Below are 25,112 nucleotides of genomic sequence, written 5' to 3'. Positions count from 1 at the left end.
ACGTCCCTCCGTTTAATTAACGCAAAGGGTCAGAGTTCACGCACAGGATACACACACACCAGGGCGCGCTTTCAAATCCGAGAACGCCATTTGTGGCTTTTTATGACTCGGATTTCTGTCCGATCGTCGCAAAGGGTGAATAGCGCTAAATAGCGTGGATGAGAGGATGAATGGCTGAATATTCACCAAAATGGCATGTTTATGAGACGGTACGTGATTTCATGTTTCCACACAACATCTGAAGAGCAAACGGTTGTATGTGTCTCTTTATAACGTCAATAAGAGGGTGAATAGCTGAATACAGTGATCCCTCGCTATAACGCGGTTTACTTTTCACGGTTTCGCTACTTCACGGATTCGCATCGTGCATTGTGTTCTGCATTCTGATTGGCTAAAAAGTCACTCCGCTTCTTCTCTACCTGTGCGTCAATAACGTTGCGGTTTAATATGCACACGTACGTAAAACAGCTCGCCGAATTTACATGACGCACGTGCAAATTCTCTCGCAATTTCGAGTTTCTCTAAAACCCGTAATGTTGACAAAGCGCTCTGGACCGACAAAAGGGCCCAAAAGGCAGCGGAAGCTGCTATCTATCGCAGATAAAGTTAAACTTCTGGACATGCTAAGGGAAGGTAAAAGCTATGCGGCTGTAGGTCGGCATTACGGAATTAATGAATCTTCCGTTCGTTCCATAAAGAAGGAGGACAAAAACATAAGGACGACAGCAGCAATAAATTTCACAGCAGCAATAAGGTCGCGGTGGGCGCTGCTAATCTCTGCAATTTGAAGCCTTCTGTTCACATTGATGATTAAAATTATTATTTGACGGTACAGTACAGAAGTTATTTGTTGAAAAAAACGTTTCAAAAGTAGAGTACTTTTATTTGTGAAACAAATGATTGAGCCTGTAAAATGGTTTGTTCTTTCTTTTCAATGTATAATAGAGTATTTAATTGTATAATAATTGTAAAAAAAAAATACAGGTTTCTACTTCATGGATTTTGCCTATCACTGGTTCTTTTTGGAACGTAACCCCCGTGAAAAACAAGGGTTTACTGTATCTCTATATTTGGGTGTCAAACTCAAAAACACAGTGGGCCGATATTCAAAACTGGGACAAAGCCGCGAGCCAACGTGGTATTTATTGAAAAAAAAATCTTCCTCCAGATATAACAATGAACCTTTTCATATGGGCCCAAACAAGTTTTGCTTAAAAACTTATTATTGAACAAGCATAGCTTAATACTATATAATATATAACTTAATATTACACACAAAATCCTGTTTTCTGCCTAAGTAGCAGGGTGCCAGTATTAGCATAAGGTTGCTATGACTACCGTACACAGAGGAGAGGGTGTTTATGGGTCCTGTTGGGATTTTCGTGCCAAAAAGCCAACAGAAAATTTGGGGATTTGTAGAATAAGCGATACATGCACTGTAGAAAATACCGGCCGGCCACCTCTAGTATTCATATGGTATGGCTTTGCGGGCCAAATATAAATACAGAGCGGTCCAAATTTGGCCCGCGGGCCAGAGTTTGACACCTATGATCTATATAATGTGTTTATGAGAGGGTGAAAGGTTGTACAGGACTGTCTCAGAAAATGAGAATACTGTGATAAAGTTCTTTATCTTCTGTAATGCAATTCCAAAAACAAAAATGTCATACATTCTGGATTCATTACAAATCAACTAAAATATTGCAAGCCTTTAATTGTTTTAATAAAACCTATCTCAAAATATTAGAATATAATGAAAAAGTAATTTTTGTTTTTTTAATTGTATTACAGAGGATAAAGAACTTTATCACAATATTCTAATTTTCTGAGACAGTCCTGTATATATGTGTGTGTATATGACATGTAAAAGAAGGAGTGAATGGATGAATATCTCTATATGTTGTCCGGATGAGAGGGTGAACAGTTGCATGCGTTTCCATGACGATGTAAGAGCCAACGGTCGTATGTCTCGGAAAATTAGAATATTGTGATAAAGTTCTTTATCTTCTGTAAAGCAATTGAAAAAAAAAAAACTTTTTCATGATATTCTAATATTTTGAGATCGGATTTTGGAGTTTTCTTAGCCATAATCAGCCATATTAAAATAATAAAAGACTTGCAATATTTCAGTTGATTTGTAATGAATCCCAATATTTAATTGCATTACAGAAGATAAACTTTATCACAATATTCTAATTTTCCGAGACAGTCCTGGATCTCTATACAACATGAACGACAGGGTGAACATTTGTATATGACGTATTTATGAGAGGGTGAATGATTTTAAGTCTCTATAACTAGCGACCCTGTTAGGACGTACAGATGATAAATAAACGACTTTGTGAATATTCTGTCAAAAACGTCCATAACATCCTGAGAAATGTGTGACAGAAAATGCGAGAAAGCAACACGGGAACTTTCCCACGCTTGTCGTCGGACCGATAAAGGGTCACGAAGAGCAGGAGAGGCGGATCTGTGAGGAACTCAGGTGGAACACGTTCTCTGGAAGGTTCCACGAAGAAGGAATTCCCGGGTTCCTGCAGAAGACGGGACTTCAACCCGTAATTAAACGATAGCTAATGAGGGAAGAGAGAAAAAACTAAGAGGCGTGCAGGAGGGAAAAGTGATATCCAAGTGTGTGTGTGTGTGTGTGTGTGTGTGTGTGTGTGTGTGTGTGTGTGTGTGTGTAAGCGGGGGAAGGAAACAATAATAAGTCAGGAAGGGAGCGAATATCAGCAGTTTCTAGTTACATCTCAACCCCGGTGACCTTGAACACTTTTGACTGATAACATTTCGCTCACAGTCGGTTTGTTGGACTTGTCGCCGTCGTCGCGTCGTTCCACGATGTATTATGGGATGCTCTGAGTTGAAACCACTTCTATTATTCATCTCAGCTCGAGGCGATGGAGGTTTTTATTTGAAATAAAGATCTTTTTACGTGTCATTATTAGCAGTAGGTGTACTTTCAAACTTCAAGTACACTGATAATGACCATAATAATACAAATACAACAACTGCTACATCCAGTCGTCAAATAAAATCATGAAATACTGTTATTAACATGAATGAACCTTGTCGATTACGGTTCGGTTGTAAAGGCACGCAGCTTTGCGAGATGTTATGAAAGAGTCCGTAAGCAGATCGAACCCGCCGTCGGCGCGTCGGTTTATTACAGCGTAATAGACATGTAATAGACGTGTAATGACATGTAATAACGCGTAATAAGTTGTTCTCACTCACGGCGAGGGACGATGAGAAGGTCCGGACTTGACTGGGCTCTCCTCTCTTTTCGGTTGAAGTCCAGGCGAAGTGCGAACTTTCTTTTCTTTTCTTTTTTGCAGCTGCGATGGTTATATTTTCCACACGCCTCCGCGTCCTCCTTTTTCTTCCTCCTCCTCCTCCTCCTCCTCCTCCTCCCCCCCGAACCCTCGTCCCCGCCGCGGCTGCAGGAGCTCCGTGGACGTGGACGTCCGCGGGCGGCTCGGTGACACCCGTGGACCTCCTCTGAGGTCTTTTGTTCGAGCTCCTTCCTGCTCAACCCTCCGACACACACTGAGCCGACGCGTAATAACGTCTTAATAACTCCCCTCCTGTGACGTAGATGAAGGGGGCGTGTTTTTTTTTCCTGTCAGGATAATGGATGAGGTTTTCTGGAGGAGCCTTCTGCCTACTTTTTTAAACACCTTCATTAACCTGATCGTCATAATGATCATACCCGTGGCTTCGGCTGTTCCCGTTACCGCCGCGGAAATAGCGTTCCCAAAAGAAATATGTACATCCTGATGCACGGGTGTCCGTCGAAACGCCTGATTGTGCTTAAATGTGAGTTTATATGGAATTTAAGGGGAGACGCTGACGAAAAGGACAATTAGAAACGGTTACCGCAAAAACCCGAAGCTCTGGAATCACTAACAGGCCTCATTTAGTTGATCTCGGGAGCTTTTTTTTGTGTGTTTGGAGGGGGCAGGGGTTGACTGCACTGTCTGGCCATGTGAAAGAATTGTCAATTAGGAGCAAAGTATTTAAATCGGGTCTAATTGACTCTGGTAAGCAGGTTAGACGGGCTGGAAATGGGATGATGTCAGCCGGGCGTCTGGTTTTTATCAGAACTCTGGCTGGAGGCTTCCGCGGGGACTTTGGGCTCAAGCTGAGACATCTGAAGACGGCCTTACGCTGATCTCGGAAAGACGGGAATACAAGCGTATTTGCATTTATAAAAACCCGTGTTTCCGATTTATCCGCGCACATTCGTAACTTTCTCTTTTTTTTTTTTTTTTTTGGTTAAATCGGGGCGACTGTTTAATTCAACCGACAAATCCTTAGATGCTCCCTGATTATTTGGGACAAAACGGTGGCCGGACGTGATTAGAAGACGGCCGGGACCAATGATGAGCGCTCGTGTTTTGGGGGATTTGTCCGACTTTGAGGTACATCTGCCGAGCAGCTGCTGCGCGTTAGCTCGTCGCATTCAAAAGCAATATGCGTTGTCATATGTTTAATTTAACCCTCATATTATGTTAAGGGTCCAATTGAAGATATGAAATGATTCTCTGATTAGCTTTCTGCATTTATTTTATGATGCTTTATAATCATATTAAATTTTGTTATATAATTTTATAATCTAAAATAAGTTATAATATACAATTATATAATTTATCATTTATGCATTGAATGATAAATTGTTAGAAAAAGAAATGCAGAAAGCATTTATTTTTTAAGTCTGTTTTTCTTAAAGTTCTGCATGATTAAATATGAACTGGTTCTCTGATTAGCTTTCTGCATTTATTTTATAATACTTTATTATTTATAATAAATTGTATTATATAATTCTACAATTTGTAATAAGTTATAATATACAATTATATAATTGATCATTTATACATTAAAATTTAAATTATTAAAAAATAAATGCAGAAAACATTTATACTATAATTGTATTTATTTTTCTTAAAATTCTGCATGACTAAATAGGAAATGGTCCTCTGATTAGCTTTTCGCATTCATTTTATAATTCCGTACTTTTTTTATGTGCGCAAAAATGACTCCGTCTCACACGAGTCTCCGTGTTCTGGACGAAGTTCTCCCTCCTGGTTCCCCAGTTTCCTCCCACCGTCCGAAAACACCCCCAGAAGTGTGAACAAGAGGGTGAACGGCTGCACGTCTCCATATAATGTGTGAACCAGAGGTTGAATCAATTGTCGATTAGTTGTTTTTTTTTTCAGGTTGTTTTGTCTCTTGCTGGTTTCTAGCCGGTTTCCCCGATTCCTGCACGACAACAGGACGCCGCACGTGGACGGATATAGTGAAAGTGCATCACGTGGAAGCATTTGGCGGCCGACAACGGCCCCAGACAAAACAAGAGCTAAAGTTGACTTAATATGGAGTCGGACTCCAACGATTCCCCCCCGTATGTATAAATAGTGAGCTGTTTGCCAACATGTCAGGCATATTAATGTGATGCCATGAGATTCGGTTTACTATAAATCCTCTTTTGATAATCCTACACGTTTTATGACCGCGGTGCGGCGGTGCTTTTTTTAACCCGGGGTTCCTCAGTCCAATGTCAGTTTCCTGTCAACACCTTTAATTATGTGGTTATTTATAGTCCCTCCGATGAGCCTCGTGCAGTCTAACTAAGGCAAAAGGCTGCGGCGGTCATACATCACACCTGCAGAGCGCCGCGATAAGCACGGCAGACTTTAACAGTCTGGGATAGTGCTGCCGAGGGATCCGGAGTCTCACAGGTTATCTGCTTCATAATTTTAACAAGCGGAGCGTACGCGTAGCCGAAGACATTATAATGACCCAAGTCATTGAGTAAATGGGAAGCAATAATGAAATTGGGGGATTTATTGTGTCTGCGGAGCTGCTGTCGGGGGAGACTCGCGTCACGCTCCGAAAAGCTCGTCCACAAGGGGGCAGAAAAACCGTCTCCGCGATTTATAATCCGAGGCCGAGCGATGAATCGTGATACAAGGTGAAAACATCGACTTTCACTTCGGCAACAGATTATTAGGGCTAATAAGTCAGCGAGCGGATGATTTATGTATAGCTCCGCTTTAAGAGCCGCTAGCCGCTGTTGCGCTCTTGAGCGCAGCTGACAGCTTGGCTTAGGACGGTAGCACGCGAACACGCCGAGGCTAAGCTAACCGCGGCGCGCTCGCACACAGCCGGTGCGGGTGTGAATCCCAATGTCATAACAAAAACATAGCACCACGGCAACGCTTGGTGTTCACGGTCAGCTCGAGCCAAGGGTCTGCGCTAACCGCGAAAGCATGCTAACACATGCCAAACTGATGCCGCGGCCGCTAACGGCGTCGTAGCCTTGTGTGGAAACACACGCCGAGTGACAACGACTGCGAGTGACACATGGATTCTTAGCTACTTCATCCGTCCGATGAGCTACTTTTATCCCGGCCGCCTAATATATCCTATCGGCGTTATTTGATTTGTGATATTGATCCCTTAAAACCCAAAGGCATGTTGCATCAAACTCACGGCCGCCGTAATTGTCTAATCAGAGCGAGATCCAGACGTTTTTTTTCTCAACAAGCCTCCAGAGACGGGGTGGTGGGTTTTTTTTGGGGGGGGTCACCGCCATCCCATCGACTTTCGTGTGAAATATGAGCGGGCCCGCGAGGAGTCGGGCCAAATGGAGAGCCGTGGAGTTATGAAAAACAAGGGGCCACGCAAAATAACCCCGGGATAAAAGTCTAACCGTGAAGGAACTCTGGGGGAAGACGATCCAAGAAATGTGTATCAGCTGGTTAAGAGTGGACAAAAAGTAAAGAGGGGATTGAAAATATAGAAAAAAGAAACTCCGACGCGTGGAATGGATCATTAAAAGGAGTTTCTTTTCGAATGACAGGAAAACTCGAAAAGCTTTTTTTTGTTTTTCCCCACCCATGTTTCGGCTACATTAGACAACTCATGGGGCGTCGCTTTGCCAAAAACATAAAATCTCATTTTGATGGAAGCAACTTGACCTTTCAGTGTAGAAAAGCAGGAAATGTTGGTTTTCCGGATTGAGGTCCGCTGAACTGCGGCACAGATTTGCAGAGTGTGACCTCTGGTGGACTCAACGCTCAAAGTGACTACAAGTTGGACATTTTGTGCGTTAGATGCCGCCGTCTATTGACATGTGTGTGTTTGTCAGGATCGTTCCCCTCCGTCGGGTGGTCGGCGGTTCAATTCCCGGCGAACGCTGAACCCCAGAAAGCTTGCATGGCCTCCGTGTATGAATGGATGAACGTAATCTTGTGTAAAGTGCTTTATGAGGAGACCATTTATTGTATTTTTCGGACTAAAAGTCACACTTTTTTTCATTGTTCAGCTGATCCTGTGACTTATACTCAGGTGCGATACTAATATGTGATAATATATATCACATGTTGGTTATTTTCACACTGCCAGATGCAACATCAACTAATAATGAATTTAATCATCAACGTATAAAGACAACTGAGAAAGACTGAATAGAAATGCACCCAAAAACGGTAATCGAGCAGCGGACAAAAAGTTCGGAGTGAGCGAGAAACTAGTGAGGAAATGTCCGAAAAGCAGAGGATACTCTAAATGAAGAAACCAGAAAAAGCTAATCGCGGGCTAAAAGCTAAATGGCCACAGCTCGACTGATACGTTCACAAATGGGTACCATGGCCAGGCAGTTGTCAAGGCGATGAATAGAAATGACTCTCCGGGAGGACCTTCTTGGTGTTTCGGCTTCATGCAACGCAACCGCTTCTTTATCCGGGCACCGACAAACACGTCCCAAAAAAAAAGCCACGCCGAAGCGGAAGCGGGGCGCCGTCCACCTCCGAAGTTGGCGGAGTTGCTAAGAAATCACGCAGAGGGTGAAGAATTCAGTGGATTTAGTGATTTGGAGTGAGATCCGGAGTTTGCTAAACTTGTTATGCTATGTTGTTTGTGCTATAGTTAGTCTTAATACGTTATGTTAATATATATGATAATATATTTTTCAAGGTAAAACGTCTGTTCTTGGTCTCTGATTTCATAAAATACATTTCCCCCCCAAAAATGCGACTTGTAGTGCAGTGCAACTTATATGTTTTTTTTTTTTTTTTTTTGTCTTCACTATGCATTTTTGACGGGAGCTACTTATAATCTGGAAAATATGGGACTTATTCAAAAACAGACAACTCACAGAACTCGTGCTCTGTTTCCCGCGTACAGTGAAACATAACAATTATTCATATTATATTTCATCAAATTACAAATTCTGGGATACATGAATATGCAAATTTGCTTCATTTGTCGAGCTGAGGTACTGAAAGGATCATTAATTCCAACCAAAGTTGACATCTATCACGGCCATCATGCCTGGAAGGCCCCAAACCTAATTACTGACCCCTTTTCTCGCCTCCCGTCGCCGCTTTGCCCTCCCGACATCTGGAAAGGAGGCGATCGCGCCCTCAATCTGCTATTTCACCAAGCTGGAACCCAAATGAAACAGTGATTCTTGACCAAAAAGCTTAGCAGTATGGAATATAAAGACATTAAAATCAATGTAAAATATCGTAACCTAAAAATTAGACCCAAAAAATAGACGATAAAACACTTAAAATCTAGAGAAAGATGGGTGTTTTCAACAGGGGAGTCAAAGGTTTGCAGGGTCGGCACATGACTTATTTAAAACGGTAAACCATTCCAAGGGGAAAAAAAAAAAAGAAAATAAAGATGAAAAAAAAATCAAATAATTTTCTAATCAGAGCCATAAGTGTAGAGTCTGTTCGCGGCCGCACACTGCAAGTTATCGGATCAATAATTCAGATTTTCAGATTACATTTTTCATCGGAGATTGTGAAAACATCCCAATATTGAGTCCGGACTCTTTTCAACAAACGGTTGAAAAGAGAAGCGATACAGAGTGGAATCAGAATCGCCATCTGTTGGTAAAAAGTACCACGCTTAAAAATATGTTTCAAAATTTCAGAGTTGAAAATGTCAAAAAATAAAATCAGCAAAGAAATAAAGAAAAAAAAAACTAAAATATTGCTATTCAAGTGGCTTGTTGCATCTATTATTTTTTGCAAAGTATCTTCTGCCATCTAGTGGATGGTTTAAAACAAAAAGTGGCCACATTTCAAGGAAAAATTGGAAAATATCATGATTTAGTCGCTCTGTTGACTGTCAAATAAGCTAAAGCTGCTGGTGAGTTTTAAATATACACTTATATACACTTATGAATTACTTATTTCAATCTGGTCACAAACACAGGAATATTCGCCACACAAATTCCATGCAAATATGCCAACATGAATGCAAAATACTACAAACAACACAATCCTTCCTCTTCTTCACCTGCATTGCAATGTTCTGTAAAAATCTGGAAAAAAAAACTTGAACGTTCATCTGCTGACTTAATTGGACTTCCCTAGTTACTAGTAATTCAACACCAGCCTTAGCCATGAATGTAAACAATGAATAAATAATAGGATACGTATCGCTCCTACGTATCACTCCAGTGCAACGCATTGGAGGAACAAACCCACTTCCTAATGTGAGATATTTTTTTTCGATATTTGAATACACCTACATTTGACAAACTTATAAGTTGCGTGTGATTATATACTGTTTGTTGTTGTCCATGTTTTTTTCATTCCTGTGTTAAAGTTTATGTCTCCTTGCATGAGTGTTTGTGTGTGTGTGTGTGTGTGTGTGTGTGTGTATGTTTGTGTTAATTTGTCATGGGTATTTGCTTATGTGTTTCTGCTCATGTGTGACACTTTGAGTGTGTACCAGCTGAAACAAACCTTGAGTGAAACGGTGACTGATTTTGACATTTATTAATAATTTTGTGTATTTATTAACATTCTGCAATGCAAACCCATTCAGACTAGAAAAACTATGTGCAAGAGATAAGACTTCTCTGCTTTCTGTTTTTGAAGGGTCACAAAAAAGGGAAAAACCTGAACTGAAATATGCTTGTATAGATTAAAAATATAGATATAGTTGTTTATGGGACAGTTTATAATTATTATCAATGAAATTTGCAACGCTGAATCAAGAATTAATGATACTGTTGTAGTAGGTTCTAGTAGTTGAATGTGCACTGCTCAAAAAAATCAAAGGGAACACTAAAATAACACATCCTCGATCTGTATGAATAAAATATTCTTATTGAATATTTTGTTCTTTAAATAGTTGAATGTGCTGACAACAAAATAACACAAAAATTATCAATGGAAATCATATGTATGAACCCCTGGTGGTCTGGATCAGGAGTCACACACAAAATTTGAGGGAAAAAACACACAACAGGCATCCAACTTGGATGTAATATCCTTAAAACATGTCAAAACGAATCCGTGTTGCTTCTCAAGTGGACACTTTGATTTCACACAAATGTGATTGACTTGGAGTTTGATTGTGTGGTTTAAGAGTTTAAGTCCATTATTTTTTGAGCAGTATGGCTTTATTCCCTCTACAACAGTGTATTGCGCTGTGACACCAGTCCAGAAAATGGTAAAAGTATAAAAGTAAAGTATAAAGTAAATTAAAAGAATATTATATAGATAAAATACGGAATGAATGAAATAAAAATATAAATCTAAAGGATGTTTCTGACATCCAGGGCAAAACACAAGTTCCCATGGGAGTCGATGGGTGCAGTTCCTCATCCCCGCCGCTTGATAGCGCTATTGAGCCCGTCGGGTGTTTGCGCTACCGCAGTTAAAGGCGAAGAAGAAGAAGATCAGGCAGGCTAAGGTGATTTGTTGTGGTTCCCGGCAGTGGGCGGCTGCACCGCATAGCACAGATTACGTACTGGAAACCCCCATTTATGTTCGGACTGTCAGGTTTAAGGGCTGTCAATGTCTGTGTTCGATCCGCTCGTCAGACTTTTTCCTCTTCGATCATCGGCTCAAACCGGCTGTTGTGATTGAAATCGAAAAATCTCCGTTTCTTTTCCTTTCTCGAGTGTTAACATCAACCGAGGAGAGGTGAAATCGCATCGCCAGAGCCGCTGTGAGTATCGAATCCGCTCTCTTTAACTCCAAACCCGACGGACGTCCTGTGTTATCTTCGCTGGGTCGTCGGCTCTAACTTAATCTGTCCGCCGACCGTGTTTACATTTCCGCTCTCAGGAGAAAGCTAACGCGATCTACACTGCCGTTTAAGCTTCACCTGTAGGCTAACTGCGGGACTGACCGCTTTTAAAAGTGTTAGCCGTTTCAGTTAGCTTGACGGCACCGACTGTTATGCTAATAACGCCATGGAAGTTCCCCCCACCCACCCGTGGGTCTGCGGGCATCACATCTCGGAATCTCATCGATTCGTGGGGAAATTCGTAAAACATACCGGGTTTCCTCAGTCGAAGGCTGATCGTCAGTGAAAACAACCCGAGAGCGACGTTTTACTTGAGGTATCTCCCAAATATATACTGATTTCTAATGTAGCCTGTAAAAGTAGTTTCCGCTCTTTAAGCTAGCCCATAATTCAGTTAGCGGAACCGCATTGGATTAACATATCACAATAACCTCTCCGTAAAAAAGGGATTCTTTGACAAAAATAGGATTATTTTCATCATCCAAGTGGAATTAGTTTTATATTTATAAATGATTACGTTATAACGCAAATTGTAATATTTACAATAATGCTTACTATAATTATTTCTCATCAATTCATATCTAAATACACTGCGGACAGCAAGGTAGGACTGTAAAGGGAAACACGCTTCTGCACTGTGCATGTGATAAACACTTTGAATCTTGAATGCTAAATGTTTTCTTATCCTTAAATTAAGGAAAATTGTGTTCACTGTAGTTTGCACAGGAAGGTAACGTGTTATGACAAAGTGTAAACAAATAAACACATTACACAATTCAGGCATTAGCTGTAGCGATGGAGTGACATGCTGAAGTAGCTGTCTGCAGGAAAGGATTTGTGCAGCAGGATCCAGGCCGACATGTTGTCTCTAGATAAAGTTGGCCTGGGTTCAGGACAGAGGGATCACCTGGAGATCCTCTGTTAACCAGGGATCACCTGGAGATCCTCTGTTAACCAGGTGTTGTCGCATACTGAAAGGATCTTCTCATCCTAGAGATGATTTTCGGAAACAGTTTTTTTTACCCAACTTTAGACCGAATCCATCTCTGCTGATGAAAGCTGTCAGGAGATATGGTTTGTGGTGGGATTCTCCGTTGAATCGCTCGTCAGGTTATTTTGGATGGACTGCCTAAAAGTTGAAATATGATGGTACAATGTTTAATCGTGGCATCTGGCTATTCGAAGTGGTGTAATTTGTTTTTTGTATCAAGGCAAAAATGCATTGAAATTCATCTGGGCGGTTTGAGCTTCACCGCTGCTGATCTCTCTGCTCCTCGCTTGCTCTTTTCATCAATTAAAAAAAAAAACACTTAAAGAAAATGGGGTCATTGCAATTTGAGCTCGGGTCATGACGCTCTGTTCCTCTACTGAGATTGATCTTGCTGTTTGTGTACATTTCAGAGCACCGGCGGAGCCTAAGGGGTTTTCCAGCCCTATCATCTATCCACCGCTTCTCAAGCGTCTCTCGGGGGCGCGGGGGACACAGCGGAACCGGCAGGATGCCTCTTTTCTTCCGGAGGAGGAAACCCAGTGAAGATTCCCAGAAGAGGCTGGAGTATCAGCTGTGCCGGGTGTGACTTCCTTTCATGATGCGCTAGAAGCATAAGCTGTTTTCATTTTCATTGGTTCATCTCATATTTTGTTGTGAAGTTCTAACTGCACTGCGTGCGATCAGAGGTCATCTTAGCAACACATAATGAATCCCTCATTTTATTTTCAGTCCAAGGAGGCAGGTGCAGATGACATCCTGGACATTTCGTCCTGTGAGCTCTCAGAGGTAATGACATCTCAGGCCTTTAGCCTGTCTCCATATCCAATTGACTGGATAATGTACTTTACTCAAAAACAATTTAAACATAGCATCATTGAGTTCTCTGGACCATTTATATCTCTGATCTAGTAATAATGTAGTTGAACAGTATTTCATACAATTAATTTGTCACACTAGTAATAGGAGTATATGGTGAGCCATTCTTTTCCAGGCAATAAACTGGCATGTTAATTTTTTTCGGTGGAAAGAAACTTAGGTTTTGTAAGAGCGGGGATAGGGGTCAGCTGGAATGATTTAGTTTTAGGTTAACCTATCTTCTTGTATGCAAAGCCTAGCTGGTTGGCTAGCCACTGGGCTAATGGGCCTGTTAGCCATTTGGCTAATTTAACACAAATACTGGAAGCAATGGTAAAACAATGACAGAGATACTGTCATCTGTTCTGCCACAGGTTCCCTCAAGTGCCTTTTCCATCTGCAAGGTGCTACAGAAGAAGGTAAGAGCGGTCAAAGTTCAAGAAACAAAGCACCGTAGCTGTAGTTTACTCAGCAGCAGGCTGATCTGCCTCCTGTCCCATTCGTTCAGGTCTTCATCATCCACAACAATGAACTCAGGTCACTGCTGCCCAAAGGATGTGACATCGGCTCGCTCGCCACCTTGAAGGTAACTGGACACAAGCTTGATGGCAGGAGCTTCACATAGAGGTTCCTTGTTTTTATTTTTGAACTGACACGTATTCGTTTTTGGGCGCAACGACCGCAGACAGTCTCAGAACCACCACAACAAGCATGAAGTTAACCAACTCAACTCTCTCGTTCAGAGTTTTAACCACCAATCGCAAGCTTGGAACTTGGCCTAGGAGATCCCGGTTTGGTCCAAAGCTCCCTTTATCTACCAGGATGTTACAAAGCAGGTCCACATATTTTTAGATCGGTGTGCAGTGTGAGTCCGTAAAGGAGATTCATCAACACCCCATTTTTCAGCTTCAAATCTTAATCCTGAATTCAGTGATTTGAAGTACCAGGTTTTGGAGGTGGAAGTCTGTCTTCCAACCATTTGAATTGTTGTCGCGGCCAAAATAAGTACCGGTACGTGTTTGTTTTTGAGGGGCAGACGCAGCATGAGGTTCAGGGGAAATCCATGTCAATACTGTGATGAAGAGTCTTCGATTAGTGTAGCAGACACTCCTTTTTAGGCACGAATGAGTAAACGGCGCAGTTTTGACACTGCCTGTTTGCTGTTTCTGGTCTGGCGCTTTGTAGAACAGAGACATAGAACTGCTGCTAACAGTTTAACTGATTGACAAAATCCCGACATGAATGATGATATTATATTTACATTTATATTTACCCCTCATCCAATTGTAGATCTTCAAATGAGCATTTTTTTTTTCAAGGCTAAAGATTCACCCTGGCTTGTATAAAAACATATTGCCGCCGCCTTAAAGTAGTTGCCTGTCTTTTTTTGACTATTTATCTTTTTTACCCAAATCAACTTCCTATTCAACTTCCTATTGTGTGTTCTGAAAAAACGGAAAAAAATGACTTGGCCATTAGTTTAAGAGGGTGACGGTAAGCATAGAGATTATCAGATATCAGTTTAAATTGAAAAAGATTACACTCTGCTACATGTTTTTTTTTTTTTTTTTTTGATGAAAAAAAATTAAATGTATCTGACTGACATTACCCCGCTCTTCAAACTAGCACTTCTGTTTTTCTCCCCACGTTTGTTCAGAGATGTTAACGAAACTGACGTTGCACCAGCCAACGTTCACGAGTTTGAATGGGTTTTACTGCGAAAGTTTGGGCGACCTTTAAAACGTGTTCATACGTCACTTTGAATTTAATTATTTGAAGGTCAAAAATGTAAAAAAAAAATATTCCCGCTGTCAGACTTTATAATTCACCCTTTGGAATAATGAGGTTATCCGTGTGCCTGGCCAGGTTTTGGACCTGCATGAGAACAAGCTCACGTCACTCCCAGACGACATCGGGAGGCTGACGCTGCTGAAGGTTAGTCTGTTTTTGCCGAAAGGAAAAACAAGTAAATAAAAATAAGTCAACCCAGTAAAGCCACGGTTTGTGTCTCCCTCACAGATCCTGAATGTGGAGAAGAACCGGCTGAAGACGTTGCCGGACTCCATCGGGGGGCTGCGTCTCCTCCAGACGCTCAATTTGAAAGGTGGGCTCGGCTTTGAGGTCCCAGACGGGGCGGGAGATTTTTTATTTTTAACCTTTTCTCCCACTGTTGTGTGTGAAACAGGTAACTGTCTGGACGAGCTGCCGCCTTCGGTGTGCTCCCTGAGCAGCCTGCGCACCCTGGATGTCAGCGAAAACAACATCGTCCAGCTTCCCAAAACCCTGGCCTACGTCCGCACGCTGGAGGTACGCGCACTCGTGTTCTAGTCTCACCAGATGGCTACATACACAAGACGTTGAATTACACGTGTGTGTGTTTGCGCGGCGGCAGAGCTTCACACTAGACGCTGCCAAAATGTCCTACCCGGCCGCAGCTGTGTGTTCAGAGGGGACGGAGAGCATCCAGCGGTTCCTGTGCACCGGTGAGGCGCCACACCCTTCAGATGACATTGAGCACATTTTTAATCGGATATAAGGATTAATATCGTGATCTGAAATGATCACCTGCCTCGAATCTTCACCTAGGTATCCCCGCTAGCTACTTAAAAACACAACAAATTACAAAAAAAAAAAAAAAAAAAAGTATTTATTTCAATTATTCTTGAGAGGTTCACATGGGCATCTTAGTCAAATGGAGCCATTTTCCTTGTTAGAGGTTAAAGTGACAGGATTTGACATGGCTGCAGTTCTTTTTGTGGACAATAATCTGGTGACAGTGCTTAGCCCCGCAAATTCTTTACCACTTGATTTGCTTGTGCTTCCAGAGCTGGGAGAGGAGTACTGCCCCCCATCCCAGTATCTCCTGCCGGTGCTGGAGAGCGACTGTGTCAAAGAAAGCAGCGACTGTATGGACGGGATGGAGGCGGCCTGGCAGGTAGCTGGAAACCAAAAGTGTTTTCGTGTTGGAGAACATTTCTTATTTTACTGGAAGCCTCATTGTGCCTGTTTTGCTCCTGTTGCAGAATAAATTCAGCGACTATGAGAAGAGGAAGGTGTGTTTCTTCAGCTGACCGACTCCAATCTAGGGTCTCGCAGATTTGCTAAAGAAGCTATGCTTATTTAATTGGTCTCTCATTTGTTAGAATCCACATCCCCACTCGGGTCAGAGACTTCATATAGGCCACCGAACATCCTTCCACCCTGCCTTCCATGCAGCAGCCCCCCAAAAATGGACGCTTATTTAATCAACCCCCACCTAACGGCCTAAATTCAGTGTTCAGAATACTGTTTTTGGACATAAAGACATCGAAACAAAGATGGCTCTTAAACCGAAAGCAGCCACTGTTGCTGCAGGAGCCAATCCGACCCATGAATAAGATCTTCTCTGGGCTCGGTTTTATGGACCCGTTCTACACTCAAGACTTGTTTTTGTTTGCTCTCGTTCCCCGCTCTTAACCCCCTTGCCCGATCTCCATCAGGTGCAGAAGCAGCAGGAGAAGCTGGCCTTCGAGCGGCACCTGGAGGAGAAGCAAAAGCAGCACACAAAGCTGCTGCTCATGAACATGACGCACAAGGAAAACATCCTTAACTCCGTTCGGCTGGTACGGTCACATTCATTCGGACTCGTCGGCCGGAGCGCGAGTTCACGACCACGTTAACATTTGCACGTACGTACGTATATCAGGAGCAGGAGCGTGTGGAGCAGGGCGTCAGCCAGCAGCAGCGGACCCTGGAGGCGGAGAGGCTGCTGGTGCTGCAAAAAGTGCGCCAGGCCGAAGACGACATCAGCAGCCGCGTCAGCAGCATGCTGATGCAAGACAGCCGGTAGGATTTGGACCGACCGGCTCTGCCCGGTTTCATGTTGGTGTAATCTGTGTTTTTAACCGCACCGTTTGTCCCTTTCTCTCTCTCTCCAGGCAGAAGAAGAGTGCTGAGTTTCTCCAAGCCATGGAGGAAGATCGGTGAGCGGGTTGATAACTGGATTTCCACTTAGTGAAGTGGGCGCCTATTTATAGAGCACTCCAGATAAGATGCACAAAGTGCTTTTCGGAGAATGCGAATGAAACTGACGATCAGACGATTCGTCGCTGTTCTCCCCCGAAGGCGCTTCGGGAAGTTCAGCCATAAAACGTGGCTGTAATAAAACAAAGCGGAGCTAAACAGGAAGTTGTTACCCTTCGAAGTCAGTCAGTGACCAACCCGTGTCATGACTGCGATCCTGGAGCTGGAACACACAAAGGTGTCTTTCCCAAGTCCGAAGTGAACGTATGAATCTAAAATACATAAACAAGAAAGGCCCCAATGAATTTTCATGCGTTCGTCAGCCAGCTAGTATTTTCAAACGTCTATTTATCAACTTTTTTTTTTTTTTTTTCCCCCCTTGGAAGAATCCGCATGGAGCATCTGACTGCCATCACACAGGAAGAAACAAACTCGCTGCGGAGGAAGGAGGTGGCAGGTAAGACGTTCGTCTCTGACCGTCCAGAGTACCTCGAGGTCAAATGGGGTCAGATTGGCATCAACCCGGTTGTCCAATGACTCTTCTGGTTGGGGTAGAAAGAGAGCCAGAGAGATAGGATGGAGACAGAGGGGTTAGGAGGGTTGGGAGGGACACACACCAATGATATAGACCAGGGGTCGGCAACCCGTAACACCCAAAGAGCCATTTGGACCCGGTTTCCTCGGAAAAGAAAACACTGGGAGCCGCAATTACTTTTTGACGTCTAAAATAAAGGTACCACTGTATATATTGCGTTTTATTACCTTTACACTTTGTATAAACAAGTGTGTAGTGTGTTGCTTCTGAAATTCACAAAGTATTACGGAGAAAATTAAATTTTATTTATGTAATGAACTCATTTTGAGCTTTGGGCTTTCAGAGCGTGTAGCGGAGCCTCGATCTGAATTTAAAAAAAAAAAAAAAAAAAAAATTGCAAAATATCTTCATAAATATTTATTTTACCTGGTTTATGGGACTTCTGCTCCTGAACTGCGCACAGCATCTGCAAATCGGGTCTTTACCGGGTATACCGGCTTCCGCGAGTGTGACGTTTATTTTGAGCGGCGAAAAATTATAACTACTATTTTATTTAATATTTCAAGATCACAACAATCTTCCAACTTAGAACTTGAAGTTCAAAAAAGGAATTAACACAAATGAAATACACTTCAATTCAATATTTATAATTTATTTTCCCAAGCCACTCGGATCCGCAGGGTAAAGATGAAAGAGCCGCGGGTTGCCGACCCCTGATCTAGACTGATAACACCAGTAGCGCTAACAGTTGTATGCTAATAGCCGACACGATACGATAGTAGCTTCGATATTCAAGAAATAAATAATGAGGGTGGACGTCTGGTCAGACGCCGCAGTAGATCAAGCCCCGCCCCCTGCGAACCTGTCGTCAGGCTATAGACATGAGGTTGCTGTCACGCTTTGACAGGAAGGAGAGCGGCGCATCCTGGGATATCGCTCAACCGAGCAATCCCACGGCAGCCTTACTCACTGCGTTTATTTACCTCTAGCCGCCATGCAGAAGATGCTCTCCGACGGCTGTGCTGTCAGTCTCCTCCAAGAGGCCAGCGACTTTCGCAGGCGTAGCCTGGTCTCTGAGGCCTACAGAAGGTGCAACACACACACATATTTTGAAGAAGCTAATCGCCGCTTTGTCTAAACGTCAGCTTCATGATTCTGCTCTTTTGCCACTTAACAGTATGGAGAACTGGGAGAGGAGGTTCGATAAGATGCTGTCGCTCCAAGTGCTGGACAAATCTAAAGCCATCGCCCACATTCTACAGGAGGTACGATGAAGCCTGTTGCATCGTTGTGCAACGAATGTTGCGTTTCAGTCCGGCCACGTCTTGCAATATCCTGTGATGATTTACAGGAGGAGATGCAGAAAGCAGCGTTCCAGGCGCTGCAGCTGCAGAAAGACGCCGTTCACGGCTACATCCGCAACCAGGTCTGTGCGAGTGGCCGGAGACTAACCGAAACGTTTGCAAGAAACCAACGAACGCGCACAGACCCAAAAAGAATCACCAGACCTCTTTAAAAATGTAGAGGGGACATAGAAGTAATGCTCATCCAGAAAAGAGCCACCTAACAGGCCAGCTCAATTTCATTTGTTTTCCATTTTGCTCAATTCGCAGAAGTCCTCCTTAAACCCCTGCATTTCATCAAGTCACGCGATGGTTTCCATCCTGGCTTTTTTCTATTTATTTATTTATTTTTTTTGTTTTGAGCAGCATGAGCCTCCTTCCCTGCTTCATCTTGCTTCTCCACTGTCCCCAGATCAAGCTCATAGAGGGCGAGTTAATGCAGCTGACTAAACTGGAGGTTAAAAGACGCGATCTGGACGCTGAGAACCTGCAGGTGGGTGACCCGGTTGGGGTGCGGGGACCCCGTCTTTCTTTGCCTCGCCTCATTTACCCCCATCTCCCTCGTCCCAACCGAGTAGCCTTGTCATTAGCTTTTGTTTCCTCCATATCATCACACCGCGTATCTACACATAGACATACACGCGCATGCAGAAACACTCCAAACAAGGTATTTGTGTTTTTATGTTTTTGTGGCAGGGACCTTATGAGCATGAAAGCAAAAAAAAACAATTTAAGACTAACATATTTTTAACTTTTTTTTTTTTTTTTTTTTTGGTACAACAGTTTCAACATGGTACCGTAATTTCTGGACTATTGAGCGCACCTCAATATAAGCCGCACCGGCTAGCCGTCCGCTATCTCGGTCTTCCTCCTGCGCACTAAAACCATCAATGTCGTCTTCTTAGGTGTCGGAGTTTAACAGACTCAGAATTTCCCGGTCATTTCATCAGTCCGTTGTGACGAGGATAAATGTTTTAGCGGCGTGAACCTCGTTAGCGTCCCCCACCCAAAAAAGTCCATATATTAGCCGCGTCGTTGTTTACGTGAAAAAGTCTCGGCTTATCGTCCGGAAATTATGGCACTTTATGGCTTTTTCTAACAATTTGCATATGTACCGGAGGATTTCAGGTACTTAGGGTCAACAGTCCAGAGCAACGGAGAGTGCGGAAAAGAGGTGAAGAGACGGGTGAATATATAGTGAATATATTGGTATTTGGATGCTGGAATTGGAGCTGCCAGGCAAGAGGTCTCGAGGAAGACCAAAGAGAAGATTTATGGATGTAGTGAGAGAGGATATGAAGGTAGTTGGTGTGAGAGAGGAAGATACAGAGAATAGGGTTAGATGGAGAAAGTTGACTCGCTGTGGCGACCCCTAACGGGAAAAGCCGAAAGAAGAAGAAGAAGAAGACTGGTATCAAGTTTAATTTTGCTTGTCATCACAAGTGCGCACTTAACATCAGTATGTACTGGATCAATTCATTAACAAGTCTTAAAATGCAAAACCAAAAATTGCCCATCATGGGCCGCCATAGTCTCTTTAAATTTTGATAAATGGAATGAGCTTTTTTTTTTCTTTTTTTAATAAAGTGTATCAAATGGGGGTCTTCAGCAGTAATTCTATAAACCCTCGAATGCTCCTTTACTGTTTACCAGCTGTGACCTTTCTGCTTTCATATAAGATGTGATTGCTCTTTTAATACCTTTTATTTATAGTAAAAGTCAAATGACGTGTGTACGTTTGTGTGCAGGAAGTCCTGGTGGAGCAGCGCACCGCTCTGGGCGACATGTTGCAGCAGCTGCTGAAGCAGAAGCAGCAGAGAGAGCAGGAGCTGCAGCACATCCTGGTGAGGATCGCAAACGCCGTGTTATTTGCCGCTCGGTCACAAACTTTCTGGCCGGAGGATTTTTCAATCTCGTGCAAAACAAACCTGGAAGGAATTACATGTGCCGCTTGTGTCTCACAGGCAGAGATGGAGCGGAAGTCGGACTCCAACCAGCAGAACTACTGGATGATTCAATACCAGAGACTGCTGGACGCCAAACCTCTGTCTCTACGCATGCAGGTAAGCAGGGCAACACACACATGCACACACACACACACACACACAAAACAAGCTGAACCAAACACCGGCACGGCTGAGGTTATTGTGTCCTCTTGTTACAGGAAGCCGGTGTACAGAAAGAGCTGGTGAATCTGCTGTGCCGCCTGTCGGCTCAGCATTATCTGCCCGTCCTGGCCCACCACCGGGTGACTGCCGAGTCCCTACGACACATGACCTCCGCTGAGCTCAAGAAGGTCCGTGTCTTTACTTAGAAACTCGCCAGCATTCACTTAGAAGTATTCATCCGCCCCGCCTTCCCGACACTTGGTAAACCTCCCCTCCCTGCTCGGTCAAACATGGATCTATCAAGACAGACAGGATATTAAGGAGTTAGTGAAATCTGAAGTACGCTATTGGCATTGTTGTTCACAAAAACATCAGCTTTCGCCAGCAACTGTAGTGTCGATGGGATCAAATTGTCGTGGTTTCTTCCCAAAGAGCCGCTGAACTTCAGAGAACCAACATGAACTGCCTGCCAAAGTAATAATCAGTATTGGTATGTGTGTCCTCAGCTTGGGATCAGTGAAGCAGGTGTCCAGAAAGCTCTTCTGAACTGGGCCAGAGATCACTCACCAGAAGGTCAGTCACAAACGTCATACGTGCTTTTTTTTTCTTTTTTTTTTTTCATTATAAAGCTCCATGTAAGACTAATACAAATGCAGTATTTGCTTTGAGAATGCTAATAGTGAAGTCCAGAAAAAGTCAGAGGGAGCTACAATGCGCTTTTGTAGACCTAGAAAAAGCATATAGCTGGGTGTCAAATGAGAAACTCTGGTATTGTATGAGGAAGTCTGGAGTAGCAGAGAAGTATGTTGGACGGGTGCAGGACATGTATGCTCGCTGTGAGACAGTGGTCCGCTGTACTGTGGGGTTAACAGAGAAGTTCATGGTGGAGGTGGGACCTCATTAGGGATCAGCTCTGTGCCCCTTCTTGTTTCCAGTGGTGATGGACAGATGAGGTTAGACGGGAATCTCCATGAACCATGATGTTTGCAGATCTGTGATCTGTAGTGAGAGCAGGGAACAGAGAAGGGGACCTGCCGGGAGGCAGAGCTGGAGGTCACAGAGATGGAGATGCTAAGGTTCTCTTTGGGAGTGACCAGGATGGATAGGATCAGGAATGAGTCCATCATGATAGATTTTTTGTGTGAAGGTCAGAGAAGCCAGACTGAGATGGTTGGGTCATGTACAGAGGAGGGATGGTGAATATATTGGTAGACAGATGCAGGAATTGGAGGTCAAGAGGAAGACCAAAGAGAAGTGGATGAAGTGAGAGAGGATATGAAGATGATTAGTGTGAGAGAAGAAGATACAGAGAATAGGGTTAGATGACATCCACAAGATGACTTTTTACATGCTGTGTTTCCACACTAAACATTGGCTTCTTTCCTCCAGCAGGACCATTTAAGGTGGCGATGGAGATCGAGGAAGAGGAAGTCGTGCCCACCTGCCCATCTTTACCTCCCTCCCCTCCCTCACTTCCCAGCACTTCCGCCATGGCAATACCCAGCCCTCCCCTCCCCCCCAGTACAGCCGGTACGCCCGTCACCCCCTCGGCCCCCAGCCCGGTGGAGGGGCCCGGGAGCTCGGAGTGCGTGGTCTGCATGGAGACAGGGGTAAGGGTGCTCGTTGCGTCGTCAATATTTACACGCGAAAACTGTCAGAATCAGAATTTGTTTTTGGTTCACACCGTGTCTCACTGTCTCCCCAGGCTCAGGTCATCTTCCTGCCCTGTGGCCACGTGTGCTGCTGTCAGGTCTGCAGCGACGCCCTGCAGAACTGCCCCCTGTGCCGCGGCAGCATCTCGCAGCGCGTTCGCCTCTTCCACGGCTAGAGGCCGACGGCGCGTCCGCCTGCAACCGCCGTCATGCCGAACTCAACGTTTGGGGAAAACTCTCGCTGGATTTCAAAGAGCCGACCCGTTCTCCTTCCCTTAACCAAATAGTTTGTGGTACACAATTATGCAAACTCACAGTGAAAGCAGGTCAGCTGTCTAGCCCCGTGTTTTGTTTTGTTTTTTTGTCATATATTATGGTATTTCGAGTGGATTCCGCCACTCGATGTCACATTGAAAAGGGACTTTTTCTTGCCTTATGTAGCTACTCAACTTATCTGTGCCTTTTTTTTTTCCTTTATTTTAACTGTCACACTAATTTATCAAAAGACATGTGATAATTGCTTGTCATCGCGTTACTTATCCAACATTAATGTAGTGCACTTTTACGACCGTGTCCCTGTCCGAGGCCCGCGCGGTTTGCGATCAGGGCCGCCTCTCCCTCCACGTGCCGACATCTGGGGGTGGGATTGCGCTTTTACCTCAGGGGCACATCAGGAAACTCCCTTGCCTGGAAGGTTCACCCATTACGCTGCACCTCTTTATTATAATACTCATTGTGCATTGACCCTGTCTGCAGTAACCGCGCGGTCCGTCTGCGGAGATAAATCTCGGCAACCGGAGGGTTCTGGAGCTGAGAAGTGTCCTGGCGGAGAGAAATGTCTGCTAGAAACAACGCCCATCCGGTCGCCGTCATTAGATTCGTCAATAAATAATTCTGTCGTCTTTTTAACAAAAGCGAGCGACAATGTGAACAATCACAGTGAGACCGAGACTCCTGAAGGGTTCTATGATTTCGTGTGATTATTTTAGAGGCTGTGAAATTTTATTATATATGGTTGAATTATTTTGTTTAATGTAGCATGTAAGTCCTTTTCATTTCCCACTTTTTCTTCCTTTTTTTTCTGAAATGGAAGAAGCTTTTTCTTCTCCATATCCAGCCGTGCTATTTATCCATTAAGGTCATCCATTCTGAAACACCTTTAGGAGGGCTAATATCTAAATCCGAGAGTAGAGAAAGCGATAAGCATTTCATTGCTTCTCTGGTCTCAGACATGAAAACTAACACAGGGTTGCTGTTGCATGTTTTTTTTTTTTAAATGTGAAAATGTGTAACTATGCGTTATAACAGGAAAATGTTCCAGATCTATGTGAGAATATCCCAAAGCCATATGTGTGCCAAAACATTGAGGGAAATGTTGCAAAAAAAAAAAATCTTTCAAAATCTTGTAAATATGTTCCAAATCCAAATTTTGCACATCATGATTTTATCTCCAACCCAAATATTGATATAAAAAACAGGCCACGCATCTCTTTTATACACTCTCTCTAACTAGCCTGCTGCACAGGTTTGTTGATATTCATTAAACCGGTAACCTGATTCCAAGATCAAGCCTGAAGAAATTATATATAATCACTAAGCTCCTTAGAAGTGAGCAGCATGAGATAAGGCGGACGTCTTAATGGCCAACATCCCCACATTACTCTTAACTAAATGCACGCTATCGGGATGGATAAATAGCACCACAGGCAGGGAAGGACAAGTTAGTTGTGTCTTAGTTTTTCCATCAGATCCGAGACCCTATAACCCACTTTCAGAAGCAGGTTGATGTTGTGTTTTAGTGATGAATGTATTCTTATTCTAAACTAAAAGTCAAGTTACCCTGTTGCCCAAAGACAGTAGTCTCCTTTATTATCTTTCTAGTTTTATTTAAGTATACATATATTGCTATGTATGTATAAACCCACATCAATTGTGCAGTCACTAATGCTATCTTACTCTCAAGTGCTCTTAACACGGACATTGTTGCTTGTTTCCGAAAACATTTATTCTCTGTATGGGACTAATAAATGTGTGTAGAGAATTCCACCTTTGTTTTCATGTGGACACGGGTTACAGTTGATGCACAATGATACTCAGCCTGAACATGATTAGAAAGATATGCTAAAAAAACAAACTTTTGGGACATTTTTGGCATTCAAGAACCCAATTTCAAAAATAAAATGCCACTTTTGATTTTGAATCTGATTCAAAACTTGAATTTTGATGCTCCCAACAGTTAAACCTGTCTTGAGTTAAGCCCCTGCACATTAACAGAGAAAAACTAGTACATTTGTTGTTAAGTTTAAGAACGAAAATTTTGTAAGACAGAACACCACTTAAACTAAACATTAAAAAAAAAAAACTCTCACAATCCGGACAACAATGTGAATATAAAGCTTGATCCCTTAAAACGAGTAAAGTGAAAAAATGAAATAATAATTATAAAAAAAAAACCCCACACCTTCAATTTTACAAATGAGACAAACAAATAATATTTGTGCCTTTTTTCCGATATTTTTTACATGTCAGTGAACGTAGCACGGGCGCATTAGCCAATCA

The 25,112-nt window shown here is 43.1% G+C and overlaps 2 protein-coding genes across 4 annotated transcripts in view; one reads left to right on the top strand and one right to left on the bottom strand.

Annotated features, from left to right (window-relative positions):
• Window positions 1-3,548, bottom strand: part of lmo4la (LIM domain only 4-like a) — a 29,059-nt gene extending 25,511 nt beyond the window's left edge. The window contains exon 1 of one of the 2 annotated variants that reach the window (XM_086170815.1): window positions 3,241-3,548. The gene's annotated coding sequence lies outside the window, so the exon portion shown is untranslated. The remainder of the gene's footprint in view (window positions 1-3,240) is intronic. The other variant, XM_086170814.1, reaches the window with a different exon arrangement.
• Window positions 3,549-10,845: 7,297 nt separating this feature from the next.
• Window positions 10,846-24,320, top strand: lrsam1 (leucine rich repeat and sterile alpha motif containing 1). Of its 2 annotated transcripts, none has more exons than XM_086170846.1 (25): window positions 10,846-10,986; window positions 12,469-12,638; window positions 12,788-12,844; window positions 13,288-13,332; window positions 13,422-13,499; window positions 14,780-14,848; window positions 14,933-15,017; window positions 15,099-15,220; window positions 15,306-15,396; window positions 15,739-15,848; window positions 15,937-15,966; window positions 16,393-16,515; window positions 16,599-16,738; window positions 16,831-16,875; window positions 17,302-17,372; window positions 18,440-18,539; window positions 18,628-18,715; window positions 18,802-18,876; window positions 19,206-19,286; window positions 20,542-20,637; window positions 20,758-20,856; window positions 20,958-21,089; window positions 21,408-21,474; window positions 22,291-22,511; window positions 22,607-24,320. In XM_086170846.1, exons 2-25 carry the CDS (start codon window positions 12,567-12,569, stop codon window positions 22,727-22,729), a joined length of 2,220 nt encoding a protein of 739 aa, XP_086026972.1. In that variant the 5' UTR covers window positions 10,846-10,986; window positions 12,469-12,566; the 3' UTR covers window positions 22,730-24,320. The 2 variants fall into 2 exon arrangements, with proteins under 2 accessions (XP_086026972.1, XP_086026973.1); XM_086170847.1 differs by having other exon boundaries at window positions 22,294-22,511; window positions 22,607-24,063.
• The last annotated feature ends 792 nt before the right edge of the window (window positions 24,321-25,112 follow it).

This window comes from Fistularia commersonii, chromosome 23 (assembly GCF_037954325.1).
Source record: "Fistularia commersonii isolate RoL2024-O1a breed Wild chromosome 23, RoL_Fcom_v1.0, whole genome shotgun sequence".
Classification (NCBI taxonomy): domain Eukaryota; kingdom Metazoa; phylum Chordata; class Actinopteri; order Syngnathiformes; family Fistulariidae; genus Fistularia; species Fistularia commersonii.
The sequence above is the reverse complement of the archived record's forward strand: the minus strand, read 5'-3'. Positions and strand labels throughout refer to the sequence as shown.

Coding starts and splice junctions, on each gene's coding strand:
- lrsam1 (XM_086170846.1), top strand. CDS start 12,567: ATGCCTCTTTTCTTCCGGAGGAGGAAACCCAGTGAAGATTCCCAGAAG. Junction 20,638..20,757: donor AGGAGCTGCAGCACATCCTG/GTGAGGATCGCA, acceptor TGTGTCTCACAG/GCAGAGATGGAGCGGAAGTC. Junction 22,512..22,606: donor TGGTCTGCATGGAGACAGGG/GTAAGGGTGCTC, acceptor CTGTCTCCCCAG/GCTCAGGTCATCTTCCTGCC.